Source organism: Aulonocara stuartgranti, assembly GCF_965226115.1.
Source record: "Aulonocara stuartgranti genome assembly, chromosome: 15".
NCBI classification, from domain to species: Eukaryota; Metazoa; Chordata; class Actinopteri; order Cichliformes; family Cichlidae; genus Aulonocara; species Aulonocara stuartgranti.
In genome coordinates this window covers 16,485,088-16,510,395 of record NC_138951.1, presented here as the reverse complement: position 1 = coordinate 16,510,395, position 25,308 = coordinate 16,485,088, and the positions used below count along the sequence as shown (strand labels likewise).

Below are 25,308 nucleotides of genomic sequence, written 5' to 3'. Positions count from 1 at the left end.
AGAGAAGAGGAAATACATGGAGAAAAAAAAATCAAAGATGAAGGTGAATGTTTAAAAAAAAAAGTAAAAACGTGCAAGGGAAAAAGAAAAAAAAGAAGGAAAAAAAGAAAGGGAATAGGAAACGGGACAAATTAAAAAATAAAAGAAGGAAAAAGGAAGAATTCAGGTGTGAGTCATGATAATGAGAAAGAGAGGGAAGGAAGAAGAGGGACAGAGCTGTGCTTTGATCCCTCAGCCATGACTAATGGAGAGCACAAGCTTACATTACTGTCACTGCATGCGACACACACACAAACACACACACACTATCTTTTGTGCTGAGAGAACACTTTCATGGTCCGGATTGCTAAACTGCTTGTGCTTGGTATCTACAGTAGCTGAATACAGGGCGAGTTACATACAGCATGTGTTTCCATACGTGACAGTGCACGTCCTCTTACCAGTGCCAGCGCCTCGCTCGCCCTCTGTTTGGCTGCCTTTGCTTCCTTCTCTGCTGCATCAACATTCGCTTTAATGTTACTGTAGGCATTGAAGGCGGCTGTCGCATTGAAGGAAAGGTTTTTAGCTTCAGCCAAAATACTGTGAAGAGGGGGGGGAGAGGAAGAAATGGACATTGATTTCCTATTCTATTTGTTATACACACTTTGGTAAGCAGTTAAATTAAACTGGAAGTTATAATGAGAATTTCCAGAACTTTTCATGTTTCAACATTTACTGCCATTAGTTGGATTTTGGGTGGACTTGAGCATAATATATTCCAGCTTAACTGAACTGTGAAGCTGAGCGTGCAGTTGATGATGGTATGCTTTTAGCGCTTAAGAGTCGATTTGGATATTTAACTTACAGTTACATGAAACTGAGTGAAAAAGCTGTAACCAGCAAATGTTATTAAAAAAGACAACAACATGAAAGAAAGCAACATGAACCCGTTTTAAAATCACACTCGGCCTGAAGTAAATACTACCTGGGCCTATGTGTGTGCTTTTCTGTACTGTAAAAATATACTCCCTTTACCCATCTAAAATGGCTGCAGAGTTGTTAAGTTGCTTGGCATGTTCCTCTGCATCCTGCACGCGATAAGCCAGGCGACCATCGCTCAAACCATAAGTGAGGTGACTGACTCTGTCATCCAGCCGGCCATGAAGAGCCCCGAGCTCACTCGCCATTTCCTCCAAGTCCTGTGAACAGAGAACAGAGACTCAGATCTACATAAAAGTGACTTTTAATGCTAATAAAACATAACAATAACATTATATGTGCCGAACTGAAATTTGTCTTTCTTGAAGACAAAAGCAATACAACTAACCTGAGGCAGAATATTCTAGAGTGGACAGAGGTTTAAAGTGTTACAGAGCACGAAAGGTTTATTTCCGTACCTCGATCTCTTTGTTGACGTTGTCAGAAAGCTGGTTCGCTTCACCCAGTAGACGTTCTCCTTCTCTAAGAACCTTCTGTGCTTCCTGTTTCACTCCGCTGACTGCAGATCGCTTCCTCTGCATTAAAAGAAAACAGGACCAGATTCAGATGGTGGGGTCAGGAGTTGGTGGTAAAAACATGAAAGCATGGATCCATCTGGCCTTACACCACTGGTTGAGGCTGGTGGTGGTGGTGTAATGTGTGGGGGGGTATGTTGTAGGCACACTTTGAGCCTCTTAGTACCAACCGAGCATCATTCAAACAGTACAGCCTCCCCAAATATTGTTGCAGGTCAAGTCCATCTCTTTACCCCAGTGTAGCCACATTCTGATGGCTGCTTCCAGTTGGATAATGTGCTATGTCGCAAAACCCAAATCATCTCAGACTGGTTTCATCACAATGAGCTTAATGACCTCCACAGTCAGCAGATCTCAATCCAACAGAGAACCTCTGCGATGTGGTGGACTAGGAGATTTATATCATGGATGTGCAGCTGGCAAGTCTGCAGTAGCTGTGTGATGCCATCGGGTTGATATGGACCAAAATCTCTAAGCAGTGTTTCTGGGTCGAATCTGTGCCACAAAGAATTAAGACAGTTCTGAGGGCAAAAGGGGTAGTGAGCCGTAACTAGCAAGGTGCATTTAATGAAATTGCTGTGAGACTATATTGATTGAGTGTGTCAGAGATAGAAGACTGTATAATCTTTCCTGTAGGATATGTAGGATAATCTATTCAATAAATGTTTGCTATTTTTTTCTGTTAGAGGTTATGCTGCATCTAAGCCCTTCTTGATGATTAATCACATGCAAAAGGCTTCTCAACAAAATAAGATTAAGTGGCATCAATGATTTATAGATGGTGAATTTCAGTCTTTGGGATTATTAAGCATTTTTATTGTTTTTTCAGTTTAGGAGACAGAAACTAAAAGATTTAATTGTCTTATGTCTAAAGTCAGAAATAAAATACACTTAAAACGTTATCGTTACTATCAGACGTTGGGTAACATGTGGCCTTGTGCCTTTAACTTTGTGACCCAACTTCTTAAAGACTGGAACATGCTTATTGGTATGAGCATAAATTTGTGCACTGGTCTCTCTCAAGTGCATGGAAGGGTCCAAAAATGTGCAAACAGTCATTTTGGTGCTCTTTTCTGTAGCTATCCAGGCCACAGTAGAAAGTACAGAGCAAATGGGGAGTAACAAAGACATCACACAGCAGTGTTCATGTAGATGCTTCAGGTTCAGAGTCGGTTTTTATGAAATACTGCTCGCTTCAGCACTTTAGAGTATACGGCAAATACATTGACAAGTAATTGTAATGCCAACAGAAGGCTGTTTTTACAGAATCTACTGTCAATGGTCTAAATGGTCTGTATTTGTATAGCGCTTTACTTGGTCCTAAGGACCCCAAAGCGCTTTAACTATACACAATCATCCACCCATTCACACACTGGTGATGGCAAGCTACAGTGTAGCCACAGCTGCCCTGGGGCGCACTGACAGAGGCGAGGCTGCCGGACACTGGCGCCACCGGCCACCACCAGTAGGCAATGGGTGAAGTGTCTTGCCCAAGGATACAATGACCGAGATTGTCGGAGCCGGGGCTCGAACCGGCAACCTTCCGATTACAAGACGAATGCCCAACTCTTGAGCCACGATTGCCCCATTGTGTGATAGTTAAAGAGGCATAGAGGCTTTGCTTACCACATTATGACAACATTTAACTAACTGACATCTCAAAATATCAGTTATACACAAAACACACAGTTTGGACACGAGGTCACAATGTAAACTCGTGCTTGTACCTCCAGGGCTGTGAGGTTAGCTTGGTTTTGGTAAGCCAGTGAGCCAGCCAGACTTGTCTGTCCCTGGGCAAAGATGAGCAGACCATGGGCATCCCTGAGCTTCTCCTCATGGTCCGAAAGCTTCTCTTTTATCTTAGAAAGAAGATAAGGAGGTGTTAAGCCATTCATTTAGTAAAACTGAAGACAAATAAGTAAAATTAATTGTCACCTCTGCCTTGAGGTCTTCAGTGGCCTGATGCGGTTTACCAAAGAGTCTTTGGACTTTCTGATACAACTCTTCTGCTAAACTGAATGGAAAAAGAGGAGAGAGAGAGAGACTGGATTATTTCCATTAAATCCCACAGTGTTACTGCACAGTGTCATACATGACTTAGTAGAACAGTGGATTAAAGTATCACATGCGAATACTAGAATCCACAGAAGAGACAAGAGGATGGGAGTTACTGCCATGTGTGAAAGACCCTCTGCTAGTCTGAAGACAATAATCACTCCATATGACTGAACACTGAAATGTGGGTCTGAAATTAGCAGCGTTTGTCTATTGACCCCTCAGGCTAAGATAGATTAAATTGCAGCAATGTAAAACATTGCAAATATCACTCTAACATGCGTGTCTGTGTGGGTGAGGGGGTAAAGCAACACGTGGTAATATACACTGCAACAGAATTTGCAATAAATATAACTGGAAGAAAACGAGATTCTAAAAGATAACTAAAACCTAACAACCGAGCCTCATCAGGCTGCCTGTCTGAGAAATACTCCGAGGCATAAATTTTGCATTCAGCTTGCTGCAACAAATATCAAGAGCCAACAATCCAGAGACTTTGTTTAATATAAAAGGAATTTTAAGCTGTCATCAGGCTTTGTTTAAGGGACATTTCATTAAAATTTAATAGTTTTGTTGTGCTGTTCTCATTCTAAGTGCAGTACACACTGAGTATCTAACATGGGATGGATCATTTGCAAATGTATTTATGTATAATGTTTGTGTTTGGCTTTTACAGAACAATCCATTTTCTCTTTTTACAACATCAGGCTCAGCAAGGCTGAGAGTGGGGAGGTGACAATAGTCATTTTCCTCAATGGGAAAGGCAGACTCAGACACTCCATGTGCATTCTAGGCTATGAAATGAAATGAAAACAGCAGTAGAAGCAAGTGAGTGCATGGCTTTCAGGTGAGCGGTGTGGTACCAGGCATCCAGCAAATGAAAGAGCAGAGCACTGATTGCTTAGAGAGCCAGTATACTCCATCAGAAATACTTCATAGGTGTTCAAACAGTCTCTACTGCCACATATTTCCAAAGACAAAATTGGATGGGAGAGTACAATCTCTGAAACTTATGTTGCAACATTCATGGCCGTCGCATACACGGCCAGCTGTATGAAGGTGAGAAAGTTGGCAGAGTGTAAACTTTCTAAAGCCCCTGTTTCAGCCTTTATATGAATTTAGGGGGCTTTTTGCATAACGCAGTGCATCATCATGAATGTTTCCAGAAAAGACTTCTCAAAATGAAAAACTTGAAAAGGAAAACTAGCCAGTGGGCAGCAATGATTGTTTTGCAACAACCGAGACATTGAGCATTTTCAACATGGACATCTTGTCATGTTGAAGACACCTAAAAGTCACCACTTCACATTTTGGGTGGCTTGTAGCAAATATTCTCTTCTTTAGCTGGCTCGGGGCATCAGAGGATGTGTACATAGGGGATAGACTCAAGGGAAAACGTTCACAGAGCACCAATCGTGTGAGCCGGTGTGTACCCGGACGCCCACCCCCAGACACAAAGAACCAACAACGCACCGACACCTGAGGGAGTCCGCCACTGGCAGGGGAAGTGGTGGTGGGTGGAGATAGGCCTCCAAACCTCGGAGGGCCTGAGATGTCCCCAGAGAGGTGGCGTCTGATACCCAACCTGACATATAGACACAGACATACAGGCACACACAGACACAAACATCCATTCCCACCCTCATGCTCTCATATGCACTTACTCCACACTCAACCAACGTGGAGACAGACATAAAGAGACGCTGTACACACGATCACACTCCCCAAGCGTACTCTACAAACCGGGTCTAGGTACCCTTGCCCCTGGAGGGGGGAACTGCACCCAGACCCAGGTGGTGTTACCCTTTTCCCTGCGGTGGGGGGAGGCAGACCGCCCCGACTCCGCAGCAGCAGGGAGGCCCCACACTCCAGACCGCAGTCGGACGGCCAACTCCTCCTCCTAGCCCCCCCGCTCCAGCAGGCCGCAGAGAACGGGGGTGAGAGAAGACTCCAAACCTCCCTCCACCCGCTCATTGTAATGTTGATGCATGTGTGTTCTAAGGTGCAATTAAAACCCAGGAGGGCTTGGAGCTACCTGCCAGAGAGCAGCAGGTAAGCGCATGGTCCCTCCTGCTAGCCCTCAATGTCTACGTGTATTTAAAATTGAGAGGTGGGCAACGACGCCAGGGGTGAGGTGTACACCCTGATGGTACTTTGGACTCCGTGTATCGTGCCCACCCCCAAGATCCTATATGTATGTGTAATGAGAGTGTGAGTAATGTGAATGTCTAAGTTGTGGGATAAAATTGAGGCAGAGGCAGCCAGAAGGGGACAGAGGGGGGGGGGGGGGGGGTAGCCTCCTCTGCACCCTGGTGACATACCCCTACTCCATGATGTGAACTTTTAGAAAGCAGAAATACTTTCAAACAGTTTAGTAGCCATATGCTTACCAGTGAGTCCTGTAATGAGTGCAATTTTTAACCTTCAGCATTAAAAAGGACTACAAGGATCTAGTGTCCTCCAGTTAAGAGTACTCAGAGGACAATTTCATATAATTTTAGGGACATATGGAAGGTAATGATTTGATCTGATGACAATTTAATGAACCCTGTGGAGAATAGCAAGAGAAAGTCAAAGTTAAAAAAATATAACGGGCGCATCTAACAATTAATTATTACAACATCATTATATACTAATGCTGCATGTGAATGAAAGTAACATTTGCAGCACACTGCAAAGTTTTTGAACTCTGGCATATCTAGATGAAATATAAACAGTATGCATAATTGTGCCAGCTTTGCTCATTTTAGCACTTGTTTTTTGCTAGCGTTTTCTTTGCTCCCCTCAGGGCTCAGTGAAATAATGCACTGTGAACTGACAGGCAAGTCACTGAATAGCAGTGGCAACTTCTCTTTGTCTCTGTTTTTCCTCATATGTTATCCCATCACAACTCGCTGTCCATCTGTTAGCTGTTCCCCTGTCCCTCTGTGACTTTTCTTCTCACTACCTGTTCTTTGTATGGCTGTGTCTTTCTCCGCTTCTGCCCCCGCGGTGATACTTTTAATTAACTCATCGACCTTGTCAACATTTACTGCTCAAAGGGACAGACAAAGAGAGGGAGCAAAGGAGGGAAGACGGGAACAGATTACTAATTCCATCAAATGCATTGAGAGAGACAGAAAGTGTGGGAACGCAAAGGGGGAAACATCAACAGGGCTTTAGGACACATAGCAATCAGATCTCTGTAAGTGGGAGTGGTTTACATCTGATACCCAATGTCCAAAAAAAGAAAGAAAGAAATCACAAAGGAATGATGGGTTTGCTTAATTTAACCTCTACATATTACCTAACAATTTTCCAAATACTCAGTGCAGTGTTGTTTTACAAATGAAGGTGATTTTCTTTTATTCCCGGCATTCACGGAAAGTTCCATAAACAAATAGAATCTAAATGAAACTAGTTTCTAACTCTTGAAAATATCAAGTCTGACATCATTTGCAGTTTACTTTATCAATACACGCGGCAGAATTTTCTTTATTTAAATGGCCAGAAACAAACATAGTGCATTTACAAAGTAATTACACACAAGTTTAATTTTTTTCAAACTAATTTACCGCAAACCATAAGTAGAAATGTCCACTTTGTGACAATACAAAAGGTGATTTTGCAAAAAGCGAATGTATTTCTTACTTCCTGCCTTCTGCACACTCTACCCAGGCAGCAACCTTGCTAAAATCAAACCGAGTATTTACAAGTGAGAGAAAATCTCTGAAGCAGAGTGTTTTGTACACATTGGAACAATGTCCTGGCACCACTCAAAGTAAATGCAAAGTCTTGAACAAGTGAGAGCAAAATAACTGGTAGGTGGAATCCTGGAGTCACATCAAACAAATGTGTTGATTTCTTTCATCTGCATTCTTTTATCTCTTTATTATCACTAAATTTAGAAACATCATGTTTCAAATTGATGCTGAAAAGCGAGTTTGTGAATTAAATAAGCATTCAGAATATTCAAGCTGTACTATTATAATCCAATATTACCAGATTGTTCAGAAAACCCTTCAGTTGATCCAAAATGCTGCAGCAAGATAATATTTCCCAGATGGTGGTGTCTCTCTTTGGCTTCCGGTTAAATCAAGAATTGAATTAAAATCATTCTCCTCACATTTTCGGGGTGGCTGTAGCTCAGGTGGTAGAGCAGGTCATCTACTAATCAGAAAGTTGGTGGTTTGATCCCTGGCTGCTCCAGTCTGCATGCCAAATATCCTTGTGCGAGATACTAACCCCAAGTTGCTCTCCAATGCTTCCATCTGAGTGTGAATGTGTTTGAATGTTAGACAGAAAGCGCTTAAGCACAGAAAAAAGTGCTTGAATGAATGGGTGATGTATAATGTTGTATAAAGCACTTTAAGTGCTCAAGTAGAGTAAAAGTGCTATATAAGAACCATCCCATTTACTGTAGAAAGTCCGCTCATATCTTCCTCAATCAGGCCTCCTCATATCTTAAAGAGCCAGTAGTACTATATTATCTTAATAGAGCATTTTGTGGTTCATATTGTATTTAAAAGCAGAATGGGAGGCTGAGCCTTCGGCTATCAGGCCCCTCTCCTGTGGAGCTAGCTCCCGGTTTGAATTTGGTAGACAGACTTAAGATTAGACTTTAAACTTTGGCCTTTTGATAAAGCTTAAACTTTTGGCTTTATCACATGACCCTCAGCATCCCTTGGTTATGCTGATATAGGTCCAGGCTGCTGCAGGACTTGTGATGTACTGAGCACTTCATCTCCACTCACCTCAATTTATTCTTTGTGTGTTTACATGGCACTGTTGTGTCTTCTCTCTCCCACATGGACTTTTTCGTCTGGTCTCCCCCTGTTCTCCTTTCTTCATTTCGCTTCGCTTCACCCCCCCCCCCCCCCCAAACATGTCACAGCACGTGGTTGCTTCTATCTGAATCTGCTTCTGCTGGAGGTTTCTTCCTGATAAAAGGCAGTTTTTCCTTCCCACCATCACCCAATGCTTGATCATAGATTTATTTGTCTGGTTGATGTGATTTCCACTGTTACACTAGGTTTTTTTCTTTCCACTATAAAGCACCTAGAGATAACGGTTGTGATTTGAATCTACAAATTTTACAAAAAATAAAATAAAAATAATGAAGACAGCGAGAAAGAGAAACATCAAGCATCCTCAAAAAGTTCCCATAGCATGGATGCTCACTTTTTCTCTTGTACTCAGACATGACTGTTAGCATGTTTTATCTCTGTATATTACCACCTTATGGTTTGCACACACTCCGTTGCATATGTCTAAAACAATGGCTGGTCTGTTTACTTAGTTTTCCTTTTGTGTGTGTGTGTGTGTGTGTGTGTGTGTGTGTGTGTGTGTGTGTGTGTGTGTGTGTGTGTGTGTGTGGAGATAGAAAAACATGACCTCTGTACATATGTGTTCATGTGTTTCCATACTTGTTTTCCTCCTCTGCAATAACTTTCTTCCTTCCCAGCTGTCGTTGCCTCATCTCATGCAGCATAGCCTGGATCTCCTCCTTCATCTCGCTCAGGCTTTTTTCTGGAGTTCCACCTCTCCGTGAAAGAGACTGATTCAACTCAGCAGCCTTTGATTCGAGGTCTGGAGACAAAGACACAACGTGAAAGTAGTCTGAATCTAGAACACGGCAGGTGGACAGACTCAATTCATGCAGTCACAGTTTTACAAGCATTTCAGATTCACTGAAATTTCCTCAGGGTTAATAATGAACTTTTATATTTTAAATATATAGGTATTATCAAGTTCGGATGTTTTTATTTTAGTCACCTTAACAGTTATGCTTAGCTTCGCTAACAAACCTTTCAGCAACCAAGAGCAGAAAAACTTCAAAACAAGCTTTGAAACACAGCACTGACACGTAATCATCTTAGGAAATCAGTTTATACACTGGCCAGCAATTCCTGTAATGACATATTCACTTTATATTTTAGCTCAGTTTTATTTTTTACTCTCTCCTGGGAAAATAATCTGGGTATTTTCAGTTGTTAGATGATCAAATTTAGTTTAAAAACAACATTAACACACCAGAGCTTGGTGCATGAAAGGGAGAGTCTAATCTATTTATCAGAGCTAAAGATTTCTCTGTCAGTTCTTTGTGCGTTTGTCACCATGATCAGCTTCTTTGACAATTTTCAGTAGTTAGTCTGTTATATACAAGACAAACAGCCAAGAGGGTCAATCTCCTTTTAGTGTATAGGCAATATACAGCCCAACTGTGTAAGCAAAATAACTCCATAAAGATGGTTAAAAACATGAAAAAAATGTCCTATTTAGTAGGGCTGTTCGATATAATGATATATATCGGATGACGATATAAAAACGTCTTATCGTTTCATTTTACGCTATCGTTTGTTTCGTGGTGTCACAAAATAAACTGTTTACGGCAATATTTTTTCATTGTTTTGATGGTCACTGTAGTGGCTATATTCATTTCTTAAAGTTCTCTCTTTCTCTTATATTTTATATAACCACACTACGGACGGACAAGCGCCTGTTTTTATGCGTTGTGGTTAGCAACAACGATGGTAACAGCATCGCGTTTCCGCTTGTTTATGTTCCACATAAACCTTTCACAATAAAGCTCAAGATTAGTGATGTGAGATACCACTGATTTCCTTTCTGATCCGATACCAAGTAACATTCAGGGTGGTATCGACAATACTGATCCGATACTGATACTTTGTACAAAAACGTATTTTATTTATTGTATCTCAAATTATAGCATCATAATGATTACAGGACATCAGATTACTTGTTCTTATCACTTAATAATGCAGAGTTCATCATATAGAAATTAAAAAAAACTGAAGTTGTGCGCTATTTGAACACCTTGCCTGCCTGCAGCACTAAAGGACTCTGTGAGAGACGTCTGTCTCGCCCTAGCAGCACCTGTCCCTCTCCTTCTCTTCAGTCTCAACATACGCTCGTCATATTCTGTGATATGATTTACTCTGAGGTGTTTGACAAGGTTAGTGATGTTGCCACAACCATACATGCCAACCCTCCCGATTTTTCCGGGAGAATACCGAATTTCAGTGCCCCTCCCGAAAATCTCCCGGAGCCACCATTCTCCCGAATTTCTCCCGATTTTCCACCCGGACAACAAAATTGAAAAACCATATCGCAGAATTCATAGCGCGGCCCAGCCAATTCCAGTTTCCAACAATGGCGACAGCTACTTGGTTTTAATATTACTCTTATTTCTCTTTCTTGGTCGCAAAAAAACTTTTAACATATTTTCAGGTGAGAATGTGTAAACTTCAAATATCGTCTTCAAACCCCCGCGGTCTTTCGCTACTCGGGTTAAACATGATATATAAGTCACTTTGATAACTTAAAAATGTTATTGTTTGGCTTTTTCAGTGTTTTATTTGTTCGTGAGTAAATCGGTTTGGCTGAGATTAAAGTTATTAGATTCGATTAATTTAAATTTAACTTTATTAATCCCTCGGGAGGGTTCCTCTGGGGTTTTCATACAGCTGAATAAACGTCAAAAAGAAAATGATTAAATAGAAGTGTGAGACGGTCGAGTGTTTACGCCAGCGCCCGGTTATATTTTAGATAGCAAGGAGCAGACGGCAGAGTTTCACTCCACCGAGGGAACTCATGACGTACTACCCGGCTTTCTTTAGACCACGAAGGCCGGGTCCTCAGGTGGAAGCGGCCTCTGAATTTGGACACCCCCGCTGTTTCCGGGTCGGCCAAACATTTAACGTATTTTATCCGATAAATAAACACTGTAAAATGTATTCCCCCCCAACAGCCCTAGTATGGCCACAACACCTCACTCTTGGAGCACTTTTTTGCCACATGTATCGCAAACCACGTCTCAGCTGTTTGTGGAGGTAAAATAAGTCCTCACATGACTCCAATTAGGCTCAGCCATTGTTGTGCGTGTGCACGCCAAGGGGCGCGAGACATTTATACAGCCGTATTTCGCACATGACTATGAAAGGCGGAAGAGGAAGTAGTTCCTTTGAATGTAGACAATCCGAATGATATTACTAAAATATCGATATTTTAATGTGAGAATCGATTCTAGACCATAAATGATTGGTATCGGAGGAATCGATATTTCAGGATCGATCCGCACATCACTACTCAAGATCCTGTTGAGACTTTTCAAAATAAACGTAATCACGTGAAAGAGCAGGTTATTTGCAGATGAGAAGTAAAAAAAGAGCGGCCGGGTGCTAAAAAATAAACCTTAGACTCAAACGTTAGGACAGGCTTTTCCCCGCAGCACGCCGTGTAATAAATACTCACAAAGAAAACGGCAGCCGTTACAACTTATGTCTAAAAATGTGTAGTTTCATGCATCGGTTAAAACACTCGACTCCAGCTACATGACGCGCAGCTGGAAACACTTCCTGCAAGTCGAGCTTCCCGAGATTCACAGAATTTACAGAAAATGTTGCATTTTTGTGATTTATATCGTTATTGGGACGATAGAATTCTTATATCGGCATATGAGATTTGGGTCATATCGCACAGCCCTACTATTTAGTGCAAAGAAGTAAAACTACATTCTGAAAATGTTCACACCACGCAAACTGTTAATTTACAAAACGGATAGTGGACACTCTAACATTCAGCAAATGATTCAGCACAAATTTCATGGCAATCCATTAGCTGCTGAGAAATTTCAGCCATCACTAAAGTAGTGGACAGAAACTGCACAAAATACTAAATTCATCATCCACAGATTGAATTTTCTAAACCTGTATGACTTTAATCTAATGATGGAAACACTGTGTTTTCAAGTATTATCTTGCCTGTTCAGTCCACAGCATTATTATAAGGTAGAATTATCAGAGGGACAACTCAGACTGAGCAGTTTGGAGATAATGTTAGAGAGGCATGGCTGAGATGGTTTGGACATGTGCAGAGGAGGGATAGTGGATGTATTGGACAAAGGTTGCTGAATGCTGTGCTGCCAGGCCAGAGGAAAAGAGGACGACCACATAGGAGTGAAGGAGGACATGCAGAGGACTGGTGTGACAGAAGTGGATGCTAGGGACAGTTTGAGAAGTGCACACAGAAATCCTCTTCATATATACAGAGATGTACCACAGCCAAACAGATGAACACGCCAAACCTGATGGACATTCTGTCTTTGGCAAAGTCTGACAGTAAGACACAAATGCACACGCTAAAGCTCTATTCAAAGCAAAGGAGTTTATGTCTGCCCCTCTTTAATTAAATTACAGCTAGTGAAATCTCAAACTAATCAATAATTAAAATACAGTAAAAAAAAGAGACTCTATGGCTATTCAAACTGCTGCAACCCTAATGAGAAGTGTGTCTGTGTATTTGCTTATGCAAAACGAAAACAGAAGAGGGAAAAACTGAATGTGTGTTTGTGTGGTTTGTGTGTCTGCTGTAATGCTGCAATCCTTTCTCATTTGAAATGTAAACACAATATGATTAAAGTAAGTTCAAAGTTAAACGGAGTATGTGAGTGTTTGGAAGGTGTTTGTGTACGGGTGGGCCTGAGTGTATGTGTGCGCAGTTGTGGCAATGCAGCATTTCCGCTCATTTAAAATGTAAACATGCCGTGATTAGAGCCAAGACAGAAGTAAAGCCATCATGCTAATGAACAGCTGTACTGCATGTGTGCATGTGTGCGCATGTTGCATTTGTGTGTGCGTATGTCTATGAGTTTGTAAGTGTGTGTCACAGCCATATAATTACATAGTAGGATTTAAAAGCCAATTAAACACTTAAAACGTGGATGGAATCATATTATGCTATCTAGTAAACACAGGCACGCACACAGAGAAAAGTGTGTACAGTATTATTATGTGTGTGCATGTGTGTGGCTGTGCATGCGCAGCTGTATGAATGTGTGTGTACATTGGCATCAGTGTTTGTGTATCTGGTGTGTGTGTGTGTGTGCATGCGCACGCGTTTGTGATAGCCACTAATTAAGTCTCTAATTGCTGCTCTCAATCATCCAGTGAGCTGCGACACAGTCTCTCTTTTCCTCTCTCAGAAACAAACACGTGCGCGCACACAACCATAATCACACAATGATTAGGCAGAGGGCCAGAGAGCTGGGAGCAACAACAAGAAGAGGACAGTTTCATCACAGCCAGCCAGAATGGGTTGGTTTAGTAACTTTCTTTTCATCACACAAGCCATAAAATTTTCATAGTGGAAATCAAAATATTTCATTATTTGACTACACAGTTTTAGAAAGAGCACACTTGTTTGTTGTTCCCACCTAATATCAGCAAAGGGGAGGAAGAGCCACTTATAAATAGATTTATTTGTGCTAAGCCTAAGTAGAATTCAATTAGAGTTGCTCAGGATAAAGTGACTAAAACTAGAGCCACACACGCACATATATAACTATTTTATATATATAACCATTTTCACCAACAAGAATTTTTTTTTTTTTTAAAGCTTTGACTGTCTAACTGGAGCAGTTATTGAAAGGGAAAACACAGAGAACAACACATTAGACAACAGGGAGCGACTGTGGAAACAGGTGACAAACCAAGCTGCACTCAAGATCCACTTATTCGCTCGCTATGGAGCTTTTATCAGCAGATAAAGTTTAGGTGGTTACCATGGAGCTGCAGTGTTTTTAGTTTTTCTGTTAAAGGGTTGTGTCTTTTGTCCATACTAAAACACCTTTTTCCAGCCAGCATGAATACAAGTAATAAAAAAAAAAAACTCAGAATAGGGGAAAAAAAACACTTTTGTGACAGCAAAGTTTATCTAAAAATGAGAGTTCAAAAACAAGTGAGTGGAGACTGTTTGAAATCGGCAGCTTTTTCTAATGCCAAAGATGCAGTGGGTTAAAAAAATATCTTGGTGATGGCACACTGCATTGAATTGTGTCACTGATGTTTACTTTGTTAAATGTGAAAAAAGGGGAGTAGCTTTTCTTTCTTCACAGTTCATCCTACACTGGACCTGAGTCCACCCGCTGTCGGCAACAACCTGTTTAACCTAGTGCCCACATAGCCAGTTCACTGCTGGCTGGTCCTTGTAAACAGAGGCTTTACAAATAGGCTGATTTTCCCACAGCCAGAGCCATGTGCCAGGGATAACCACATCAGGGATATAATCTCAGTGACATACACAACCAAGAGTACAAACGATTGTTCGAAACTGTTCATTTAGGATAGTTCAAAGTCTTTATAGGGATAACTTGCACATAAACTAACTTCATTATTCGAAACTTTGTCCATTTTATTTAGATTCCACCACTGCAACACACTACCAGAGAAAAAGTGTAGTAGTTCACTTTAAGGCTAATATTGAAACAACAGGGACTAAATGTGGTGTCAGCTGTAATAGTAGGTAAAGAAGAGCATGAAGGGTTCTAGTACAACCAAAGTGTCGAGCAAAAAAGCACTTTTGGCTAAACAAAAGCTCAAAAGCTACACGTTCAATTCTCGTCCACTCCCACACGGAAGACTGCTAATGGCTTGGAATCCCTAAACAAAGCAGTGAAACCTCTTTTATACTTGAGTTATCATCTGTTGTGTTTATTTTGTGTTGAGTCAAAGAAGAAAACTAATCACAAGCTGGTCACGGAGCCACTGTTGACAGAGCTGAAGGAGGAGATGCAGCAGCTGCACCAGCAAAAAAAAAAAAAAAAAAAAGGAGACTGGAGCTGAATTGAGTGACCTGCTAGTTACATATGCAGAGTATATATTTGTGTGAGAGTGTGTGTGGGCGCATGTGTGCGTAAGACAGAGCCAAAGAAAGAAGCAATCTGCCTGAAGTCGTCACTGCTGGAGGAAACCATCTGGAAAAAACTGCAAAGTCCTGAGAGACTCTTTTACACCAGCATCCCGCTTTTGGACAGTACTTATCCCTAAATCTGTGGCTACATGGATAATATATGATTCGTGGTTAAACAAAGACACCACATGAAGAACTCAAACAAACAAACAAATAATAGTGAAGAAATACCTTTAAGTTGTGAAAATATTTTGGTTCAAATTAATTGAAAATTAATTTAAAGGTGCTGTAAGCCAATATTATTCTATTAACAGTGAATCAAAGCAGCAGGGTTGTTTGAATTCTTAAACCTACAAAGATTTCCTTCTGAGCTACAAGCTTGTTGTTCTAATTTTCTGAAATGCAACGTTACCGTTCTGATTCACCGCTCTCTTGCCTCTTATCAAGACACAGCAAAAATTCTTTATTGTTTTATTATTTATTGTTTTTTCCTTTAAACGCCACTCTGCAGTACATACTTAGCACCACAGCAACGAGCTGGTGAACAGGAGCTGAACATTTACCATGAAAAAATATATTTTAAAAAAGGCCAATGTGGAAAAAAATCTTTAAAAAAAATTTTTGAAGCATGAATCTGTGTATGCATGAGCAATGCTGCTCAAGCTACCATTTGTGATTGAACAAGTACAGTACTTTTTCCTCCAAGCGTCTACCATGACCTGGATGACTGAGAACCCACAATAAGTACAGTATTGTGCAAAGATGTTGATCCGTTCTTCTCGGGAGGAAGAGTAACTTCTTAAAGTGTTCCTGATCAACAGTTTTCCAGGCTTTCTAAAGGTCTTACAAAATGTCTATTTGGATATTGGCTGCTTTTCACTTATTTTCAGTCCTTTTCTTGTAGCAGACAATTTTCAGAAGAATGTTTTTTTCTTCCTTTCTTGTATGTTAAGGCCATAAACACTGAACTATGAATCACTCAAGTGTAAAAAACAACTAGTTTGAAATTGTATCGTTAGGCAATGCTTGGCAGTCCGAGATATGCCAAGCAAACAAGAGATAATCCAAAGAAGAAGTGGCAGACTACAGCAGATTAACAGCATGTAAGAGATTCATCTGGCCCCTCAGTTTATCCATGTACTGTTCAATAAAGCCTCATCAGAAACCATCTCAGTGGAAGAAGCAATTTTTAAGTAAGAGGTGTGCATTATTGCACAAGAAGCAGACATTGCAACAAGGCATTGTCAAAATGTATAAAGAGATGTATACATGGAGTCAAGAAGCAGGTACAACAGTGAGTGCCTACAGCCATCTATAAAACATAGTGGAGGATCTATCATTGTTTGGGGCTACATTTCAAACAGTGGTGTTGGGTAACTTGTCAAAACTGGGTATTATGAACAATTGTGAACACAGAACAATGCCATCAGATTTTGATCCATCGGGCAATTCCATTTGGAAAAAGCGTCTGATTTAAAACTGCTTCGTTTTTCAGCATAACCATGATCCCAAGCACACTGCTAGGGCAATAAATGACCTCGGACCTCAGCATTTTTTAAACAAAGAAGAGCTTTGAATGTCCTTCAAGAAGCCTGGAGAACTATTCCTGAGGACTAAAAGCAATTCTAACCTGGCTAAGAGAGTTCAGGCTGTGCTGAAGAATAAAGGTGCTCATACCAAATATCGATTTTGTAGTGCATTAAGCTTGTTAGAATGGTACAAACTGTTTTTACCTTGTACAGTTTATTTCACTATAATTATGTGGTCACATTTCAATAAATAACTGCACATATTTCCCATTTTCCTAGTAAAAGAAAGGCTGGCTCAAGATTTTTGTGTAGCACTGTAGTTCATGTGCACATGAGCTAGATTGTGCTTTAGAAGCCTCTTTTGCCACATGATGCTACTCTTCAAGGTAATGGAAGAGTTGCTTGCCAACTACCTACAAAACGAACAAAGCCAACTGAGTTGTTGTACCCAATTATCTTGGTAGGTGCTCTCTTTATCACCGTGGTTAGCGATGCTGCAGCCTGCTGGATCTGTCTTTATTGGTCAGGCAACACTTTACTCCGGCAGCTGGCACAGAGCACTGGCAGCTGGCCCATCAGCGACTGTGTTTGAGCTACGTTTTCCATTAGTGATCTTACAAGGGGGTACTAAGATGTTTTGTTTGTCTCACTTTGAAAATGTCACACTTTCAAAGAATAATGATCGAATAGAACGAATACAAGCTGTTTACTCCGAGTAAATGCTGAAATGAGTCTTGGTTGTAACGACACTGCTCTTATCACAGTAATTATTTTATGTGCAATTCAACTTCAGTGTCATTCTGAAGATGCTGCATCTTTATTTAAATGGAGTTTTTAATGTGTTCTGTCATGATAATTATTCATTTCATTACGTTTTCATACTCTTCTGTCCCACTCTCCCGAAATGTAATAACCCAAATTTCCCATTGGGATCTGTTACGTGTAATATTCTCTAATTTAATGAAATGTGCTCTAATGACAGATGAAACTAGGGAGACAATAGACAGATAAATCCTGAAATCCCAGTTGGCAGGATATAGAGGAAGCTAATAGGGGAGAGGTGCTTCTCATTTCTGCTACCTTTAGCTCCGAGCAGTGTGTCCCTGATGAACTGCTCCAGGTCCTCGGCTCGTTTATGAATCCTGTCAGCATCATCCTCAACCTGCTCTCCATCAGCAGACACCTTAGTGGCCTGTACACAAAGACATATACGTTATAAAATAATGAACAACTGCTGAATAAGTGAACGTATCGACTTCTATGGAGCGGAAAAAAGAAGGATGAGATCTTCAACGTAAAGGGCGATGAAAGCAATACATAAGCACTATTGATAATACTGTGCAAACAAATATAAGGATAAATGAATTACTGACATGAAATGAAAACAAAATATCAGACATTAACATGTTCACAAAGGACCAGGAAAACAAGAGACGGATCAATTTTTGACAGACATGAAAACAGTTCCATATACACTCAATGTACATGTACACGCACACACTGACAAAAAGAAAGTGTAGGTAATTACTGTTGTGATTTGACAAGACCATGCTATATCATTTTAGGTGGTTTGTGTGAGAGTATGTGTGTATGTGCGATGGGGTGTGGGGTGTGGGGGATAGTATTGCTGTCAACAAATGTCAAGGCCTCAGCCCCTAAAAGGCTGCAGCTTGACAGCACGAATGTGAGTGTTATTTTTCTCCATTTGGTATTTTTAGGTCCCCTCCACTCAAAAAGTGTTTTTTTCCTTCTGTGTTGGTAAACTACTCTTACAGACAACTTTGACTCTCAAAATGGTAAAAAATGAGCACGTATTAGACAAAGAGTTTGTAGAATACTTCATTATTTATGTGGTATATAAAACTTTAGAGTGTTAACTTTTCATCTTAATTACTTTTATGCATGGACTGATTCTCAAACAGGTAGCGCAGCCCTGAACTTTTATTCTGTGGCATCACAGAATAATAGATGGAATAAACTAGACTCGATTTATATATCACTCTATGGGCTTTCACACACATTCAAAGAGCACTTTAATCTGTGCGCTTAAGACCTGTATCTACCCCGCATTCACACCAAGTTTAGAATCACCAATTAATCTATCTTTGGAAAGTGGGAGGAAGCTGGAGTACCTGAAGAAAACCTACGCAGGCTCAGGGAGAACATGAGTAGGTGTCAGGTGTCCTCCGTCCTGCAAAACCCTCAACTAAACCAAACTGTCTGAAACAGACTGTTTCCAGCTGTATATTCCATGTGAGATATGAAAACTTTGGAACTCTCTGGAGTTCATGTGTGACAACCACTTTATTTTATTAATATCCAACCACTTAGCTACTCATCCGCGCCCAGCTGAGCGATATAGCTGACCAAAAGAAGCAACACAGAGCTCCAGAGGGTGGGAAAGCTATTCATGACATCAGGTTTGCTTTGAAAAACAAACCATCAAAGTGAAACTGCCATGATAAAGTCCTTAAAATGCCCTTTAAGACATTTTTGACCAACTGGTACAAGTTATTCTGCACTTCATCTTCATTATTTTTGCATAGTATACACAACTAAAAAGAAACATGCATGTAAAAATATAGGATTTAAAAGTTGTGTAAAAATCTGCTTTAAAAATTAGTAAAATGCTCAAAATATGCTTCTCTGACCCTCAATAATACTGGTATATGTTAGCATTTAAAATCTAGATTATCTCAACAAAGAATGGAACAAAAGGCAATCGACATCCAAAGAAGAGCTTTGAATCTCATTCAAGAAGCCTGGAGAACTATTTCTGAAAGAAAGTTCAAGAAAGCTTGCGTAAGAGAAGACTTTTAGAATTGTACAAACTCGATTTTTACCTTACATCCTTTATCTGTATTTATGATTGCATGTTTCAGTGGATAGCAGCACTTAATTCCCAGTGTCTCAGTACTATATATCTATATTTTGACATCCCAGACAGCAAAAACTGTTACACACAATGCTTTAAACTATGATCTCAGTGCCTGTCACAATGTGTATTTGCTCTCCGGCTGCACACAAAGAACGAGTGAAACAAGGATAAAGACAGGACGAAGGCAGACAACGATGGAGACAAAATTTGAGTCAAAAGAAAAACTCAAAGGTTTTTACCCTGCTGTGTAGCTGGTCCATCTCTGTAACCAGCGATCCCAGGTTGGAGTCAGCCAGTTGCAGTAATCTCTCTGGAGCTTTCTGAGGCGACAACATGTGCTGCCAGAGAGAAACAGAGAGATGAAGGAATTATGGAGAGAAATGTCTGACACATTTTGGCCCTGGGCTAGGCTTTTGAACTGTCTGGCTTTGTGCCGTAGAGCTAAAAAGAAAAGAATAAACAAGTGCGTGCAAAAGGCAAGGAAGACATAAATAATTCAATTGTAAACACATCTGATAAACATATTTAAATTGTCTCAAAGTGCAGTGTGTATTAGCAATATAAATGTGGCAACTTTATGGAATTGTAATTAAGCGCTTGGAAAATTTTGAAAAACTCACTAAGGAGTGTTAATGCAGGATAATCCTTTACCTACAGAACATCTTAAGTGAGCTAAAGTGAGTGTCTCAATGTACGACCATATATTTGATTACACAGCACATTAAAATGCTTTCTACTTGGTTTATTTTTTACAATAAACCAAGTAGTAGTTATAGTACATATTTTCTTTTGTAAAACCTTTGAAGCACAAAACATTTCCATTCAGTCATCTAGCCATCTTTGCATCCTTCTATACTGCTTGTCCAACTTAGTAGGCTATTTATGCCGCCTATTAGTTTAAAAAGTGTAAAAAAGTGGGGTACGCCCTGGACATGTCACCAGTCTATCACAGGGCTGAAACACAAAAGTACATATTTCCCTGTGGTGTGTGTAGGACTCACTGTGACTTGATAATTGTACCAGTGGTCTTTAGACCTCAGGGGGAAGTAATGAGCCCACTAGAGACTGACACATCATAGTGAGGCCAAAAAAAAAGTTCCACTAGAAAAAGAAGGCAGCATTTGAATGGTTCACAAACAGAAGCAGTCGAAGTATCATAACATGTCATGCACATGTTAATCAGTAGATTCATTAGATAAGTTTACCATGTTGTAGTAGTGTTAGAATGCACAATGAGTATCAGTATGCCCTACATAGAGCATTCAAGTAACGCCTCATAAAAAGTAGTATGCAACCAATGGTCACAACCATTGGTAACATTAGATACCAGCATCTGCTGTTCTAATAAAAATTGTAAAAGAGTAAAAAGAGAAATGCATCATAACAAAAGGAATAACAGGCTAAGGAGGACAGCGAAGCAAAGTAAGTTACAATAATCAAGTCGGGCGGAATTTAAAGGGAGTATTAAAAGTCTCAAATTACTGGGTGTAAGACAAGGCACCGATTAAAATGTTCCTTAGATGAAAGAAACAAGATTTGGATCTTAGAGCCTCACAAAACAAAACAAAACAAAAAACGATGCAAAGGTTCTCAGTAGAATATTTGATATTGTTGGCAGGGGGGCTGGTGTAATGACCGACCTCACTGGAGAAAATTCCATGTCCTAACACAAGAATCTCAGTTTTTCCAGAATTCAAATGGAGGAAATTTGAAGGCATCGAATTGAGGGACGCCACATATAGGTGGTCAAAGTAAGTCAAAGTAATGAAACCACTTGTAGTTATGACATGGGTTAAATAAAAGTAAATTCCAACTACTCTCACACATTTTTTTTTCTTACCTTGAGCTCCTCTGTCATGTTCTCAAATCGGTACAACACCTTATAAGGTGGTGGAAGGGGTGTCGTCAAAGTGACCTCATTGATGATGCTTAACAGGCGGTCCATATCGCTGATCAACAAACCAGAGCACTCATCATCGCAGGCTGGAGAAACAAGTAAAGACACACAGTCAGATGTAAGGCAGTGAGTCATGAGGGCGACTAAAACCACAAACAGTCATTATGGGTTTGTGTCTGTGTGTGAGCTGACATGTTAACTTTTCGAGAAAGTTTGAGTTTTGAGTGCATTTTTACAACTGAATGTGTGTTTATATGGGCGAGCTCAGAAACACATCAATAAGGGACTGTGGTGACTGCTTGTGTTTTTCTGTTTAAGTGGCTCTGGCATCAGAAAGACAGGGCTGGTGATGCATGAAATTCAGCGCGCAGGGGCAAAAGTGCCTACTACAAGTACACACTGCAGGCTAAAAACACACAAACAGACACCCACACACACACACAAATATGCACGGCGCACACCAGGGAATTCACTAAGACACACACACATTCTCCTATATCGCGTGTGTATGAATTTCTTTGCCTTCTGCAGCCTGAGGCTGATTTATTACACAAATTAAAATTTCTGACAAGGGAAATCAAAGAAAAATTAAATAAAATAAAAACAGTTTCTACTCTATCAATCTCTGACAAAACAGCAAAACACAAATAAATCCATGCGTTCATGCAGTTTAATGCATACACACAAACCCACACATATATGCGCACACAGTGTACTGTATGCAGACTACATTGTGTATGTGGGAGTAAATAGCTGCTTGTCAAATCAAAGCTATTCAAGAAGCTCACTGATGAAGGATTGCATTCACTAACTTCAGCACTGAGGGAAAACATTTTGTACTACAGAGATGGAGCTTGTAAGCAGTATGTTGAAGTCTGCTGATAGTGGATTTTAATAATGACACACAATATTATCCTACATGTGTGAGTCACTATACAACGGCAGTTGTTTTATCATTGCAAACATTTCCAGTGTGCCATTGAAATGATATATGTATTTACACCAAGCAAGTGTAATATTATTGTGTAAATGTTTTCTATTGAAGTGTGATAATAAAATAGTAAACTTCTATTGATATAGTAAATTATATGAGATTATAAGAGTTGTAAGGGTTACAAATGTAATGCAGTTTATGTAGTAGGTAGGTTTTGTAGGTGTCAAAACACCACTGAATTTAAAGGTGTGGCACTAAGCAAGTTCACAGAAACAACAGCGCAAATGTCCCCACCTGTGTCTTTAAAAAAACAAAAACTTTATATACACAGACAGAAGAAAAAAGATGGAGATTGAAGTTTGATTATAACATGAAAGTTATACTAATCACCAAATTTATGGCCAAAATAAGCAATTTTCTAATGACTTTACAGTCAAGTATTTTTAAGTTTGAAAAGTATTATTTCAGGGTGGGACTAAAACCAAAATGAATCTGTATATCCCTCAGTTTCCCTCATGTGATGTCTGGATCCATAAAAACAGGACAGTGATGGTCAAAATGTTCCACCCACCAACGGTTTCCATCTTCTGAATACTCAGTGATCAATATATTGTGTTCCCAATTATTTTGCATCAGACTGATAAGTCCAAAGTCAGTTTGTCTAAATTAAAGTTACAACACTTAAAATATTTGTCAATTTTTGACAATGGGAAAATTAATTGAATTATTTCATTTAATAGGGAAGCCCATTGCAGTCACATTGTAATTCAGTTTAATCTAATTTAGAAATAAGCTATATCCTGACTTATTACATAGCTATAATGCTATCCACCTGTTAAGATCAAGCACTAGCGATTCTGTTGGTCAGGCTTTGAACGTCATGTAGTGATATGGATCTTGGTTTTAAAGTTTATATAAAATGCCCAGCAAGTTTCTTTTCCATTATTAAGCAGATATAGTCTTTAGTTATAACTGTACACCATGATACTGTATAGTTTATTCTCAATTTTCTTCCTGAATTTCTTCTTCTTTGGGTGCGTTTACTAATGTACCCATTACAAAATCTATTGACATTAAGGGGCAATTCTTAGCAAACAGCATTATACAACAAATTTAGGAGCTGCATGCATGTCACTACTTCTGACTCCAAAAGTGCTCAGTGGCATTGGACAGAATGGGAGAAAGGCCAGATAACAGAAGGAATGCAGAGTGCAATCACTCTTCAACAAGTGAACAGCAGTGTGATCACTCCATTCTCTGTAAACCATCAGGACTTGGGATTATAGCCTGGACGTAGAGTCGAGCGGTTTGGTGTCAGGAAGCATTGCGGCACACGCACTGCCAATTTATGAACACACGCTTTGTGTCTGAACACAAAGACCTGAGCAAGCAATTTCCTCACTGACCTGACAGCAGCAATTTCACATCAGCCTCTGTCTTACTACCCTTTCTTCTGTGCTCTCACTTGCACACATAGACTTCCTTCTAGACATGCTAATGGCACCAAATTGGCCCTGCCATTATGGTCATATTAAGTTTAAATTAGCTCCAAATGACATTGAAATTATTTTCTAAATGACTTGAATCTGACTTCTGCCACAATCTCCTGTCTCCCATGGCAACTGGAGAAAGGAGCTCTGACTGTTCATTTGCATTTCATTGCCAAAATAAAGTAAAAATCACAACATCAGGTGACAATGAAGGGAGGTGAGCCACCAGAGGGAAAGGAACAGAAGAACAGAGAAGAAAGAGACAGAGAGCATGTCTGTGGGGTTCATGAAGCATGACACCCCATGCTGTTACGCTGGGTTACTTCCACCACTGGTGGTAACTTTCACAGCAGATTAATCTTTATAATAAAATCTCTCAACTTCCATTTAAAGGTAAGTGCATAAAAAATTTCAGCCACATTATTTCTTCATTTTTTCATGTTTTACACTAGACCACTCTGAAAAAAAAAACACAGTAAAAGATGAAGGGAAAAAAATGAAATGATGAAGAAAACAAAAGAATGAGTAACCAAAAGCTGTGCGTTAGTCTTACAGATGATCCCAGATGGTCCACACACATGCCTATCCATGCACTGGTCACACGTCATCCCAGATGCCCCAACCCTGCAACGGCATTGGCCCGTGACAGGGTCACATGGTCCGGGCAACGCACCCCACAAGGAACACTTACACTCCTCACAGTGGCCACCTGGTATCCTTGGATTACCATGGTAACCAGTGGCACACCTAAACAGGGGGGATCACATAGAGAGAGAGAGTATTCAAATCTAACCAAATTTTAACATATGTTAACCCCACACTGTAAAGAGATATCACAAATTATTTCACCAGCAAAATACTCACAGTGGGATCCCAAGGTCTGAGATGTTTTCATGTAAACCTCAAGTGCATGTCATTACAGCAGAATTTAGGCATAACACATACGAGGATATTCTAAATATTCAAATCAGTGCAAACAACTGGCAATGCATTTCCAGGTTTGGCTGGTATGAAGTTGAAGTTTGGCTCTTTGGGGATGGGCATGGGGCAACTGCCACTACCACTTCTTTCCATATAATGTCTCTCTTAAAACTATCACGGGTCGACTAAGACTTTTGGATTCCACTTTACATCAACTCGTATTCCCTGTATTGGTCTTTGCATTTAAATATCCATGCAGTCCACATTAAAAGCCGATGATTTCCAAACTTCTATGCTTGTTCATTTCTTTGTATGTGTCTGACCTCTCACAGTGTTTGCCCTCATATCCTTCAGGACAGGCGGTGCAGCGGTAGTCATCAAACCCCTCTGCTACACAGGTGGGACTGAAACTGGATATGAAAA

General features: G+C 40.1%; 1 protein-coding gene across 3 annotated transcripts in view; it reads right to left on the bottom strand.

The window, feature by feature from the left end:
* Window positions 1-25,308, bottom strand: part of lama2 (laminin, alpha 2) — a 233,467-nt gene that overhangs the window by 39,607 nt on the left and 168,552 nt on the right. For all 3 annotated transcript variants that reach the window (XM_082506113.1, XM_082506112.1, XM_082506111.1), the window contains exons 34-44: window positions 25,209-25,295; window positions 24,518-24,711; window positions 21,484-21,626; window positions 19,883-19,981; window positions 17,846-17,957; window positions 8,954-9,116; window positions 3,429-3,507; window positions 3,221-3,352; window positions 1,377-1,493; window positions 1,015-1,178; window positions 441-579 (exon numbers count right to left, since the gene is read on the bottom strand). In XM_082506113.1, coding sequence (XP_082362239.1) covers window positions 441-579; window positions 1,015-1,178; window positions 1,377-1,493; window positions 3,221-3,352; window positions 3,429-3,507; window positions 8,954-9,116; window positions 17,846-17,957; window positions 19,883-19,981; window positions 21,484-21,626; window positions 24,518-24,711; window positions 25,209-25,295 — 1,429 coding nt within the window. The remainder of the gene's footprint in view (window positions 1-440; window positions 580-1,014; window positions 1,179-1,376; window positions 1,494-3,220; window positions 3,353-3,428; window positions 3,508-8,953; window positions 9,117-17,845; window positions 17,958-19,882; window positions 19,982-21,483; window positions 21,627-24,517; window positions 24,712-25,208; window positions 25,296-25,308) is intronic.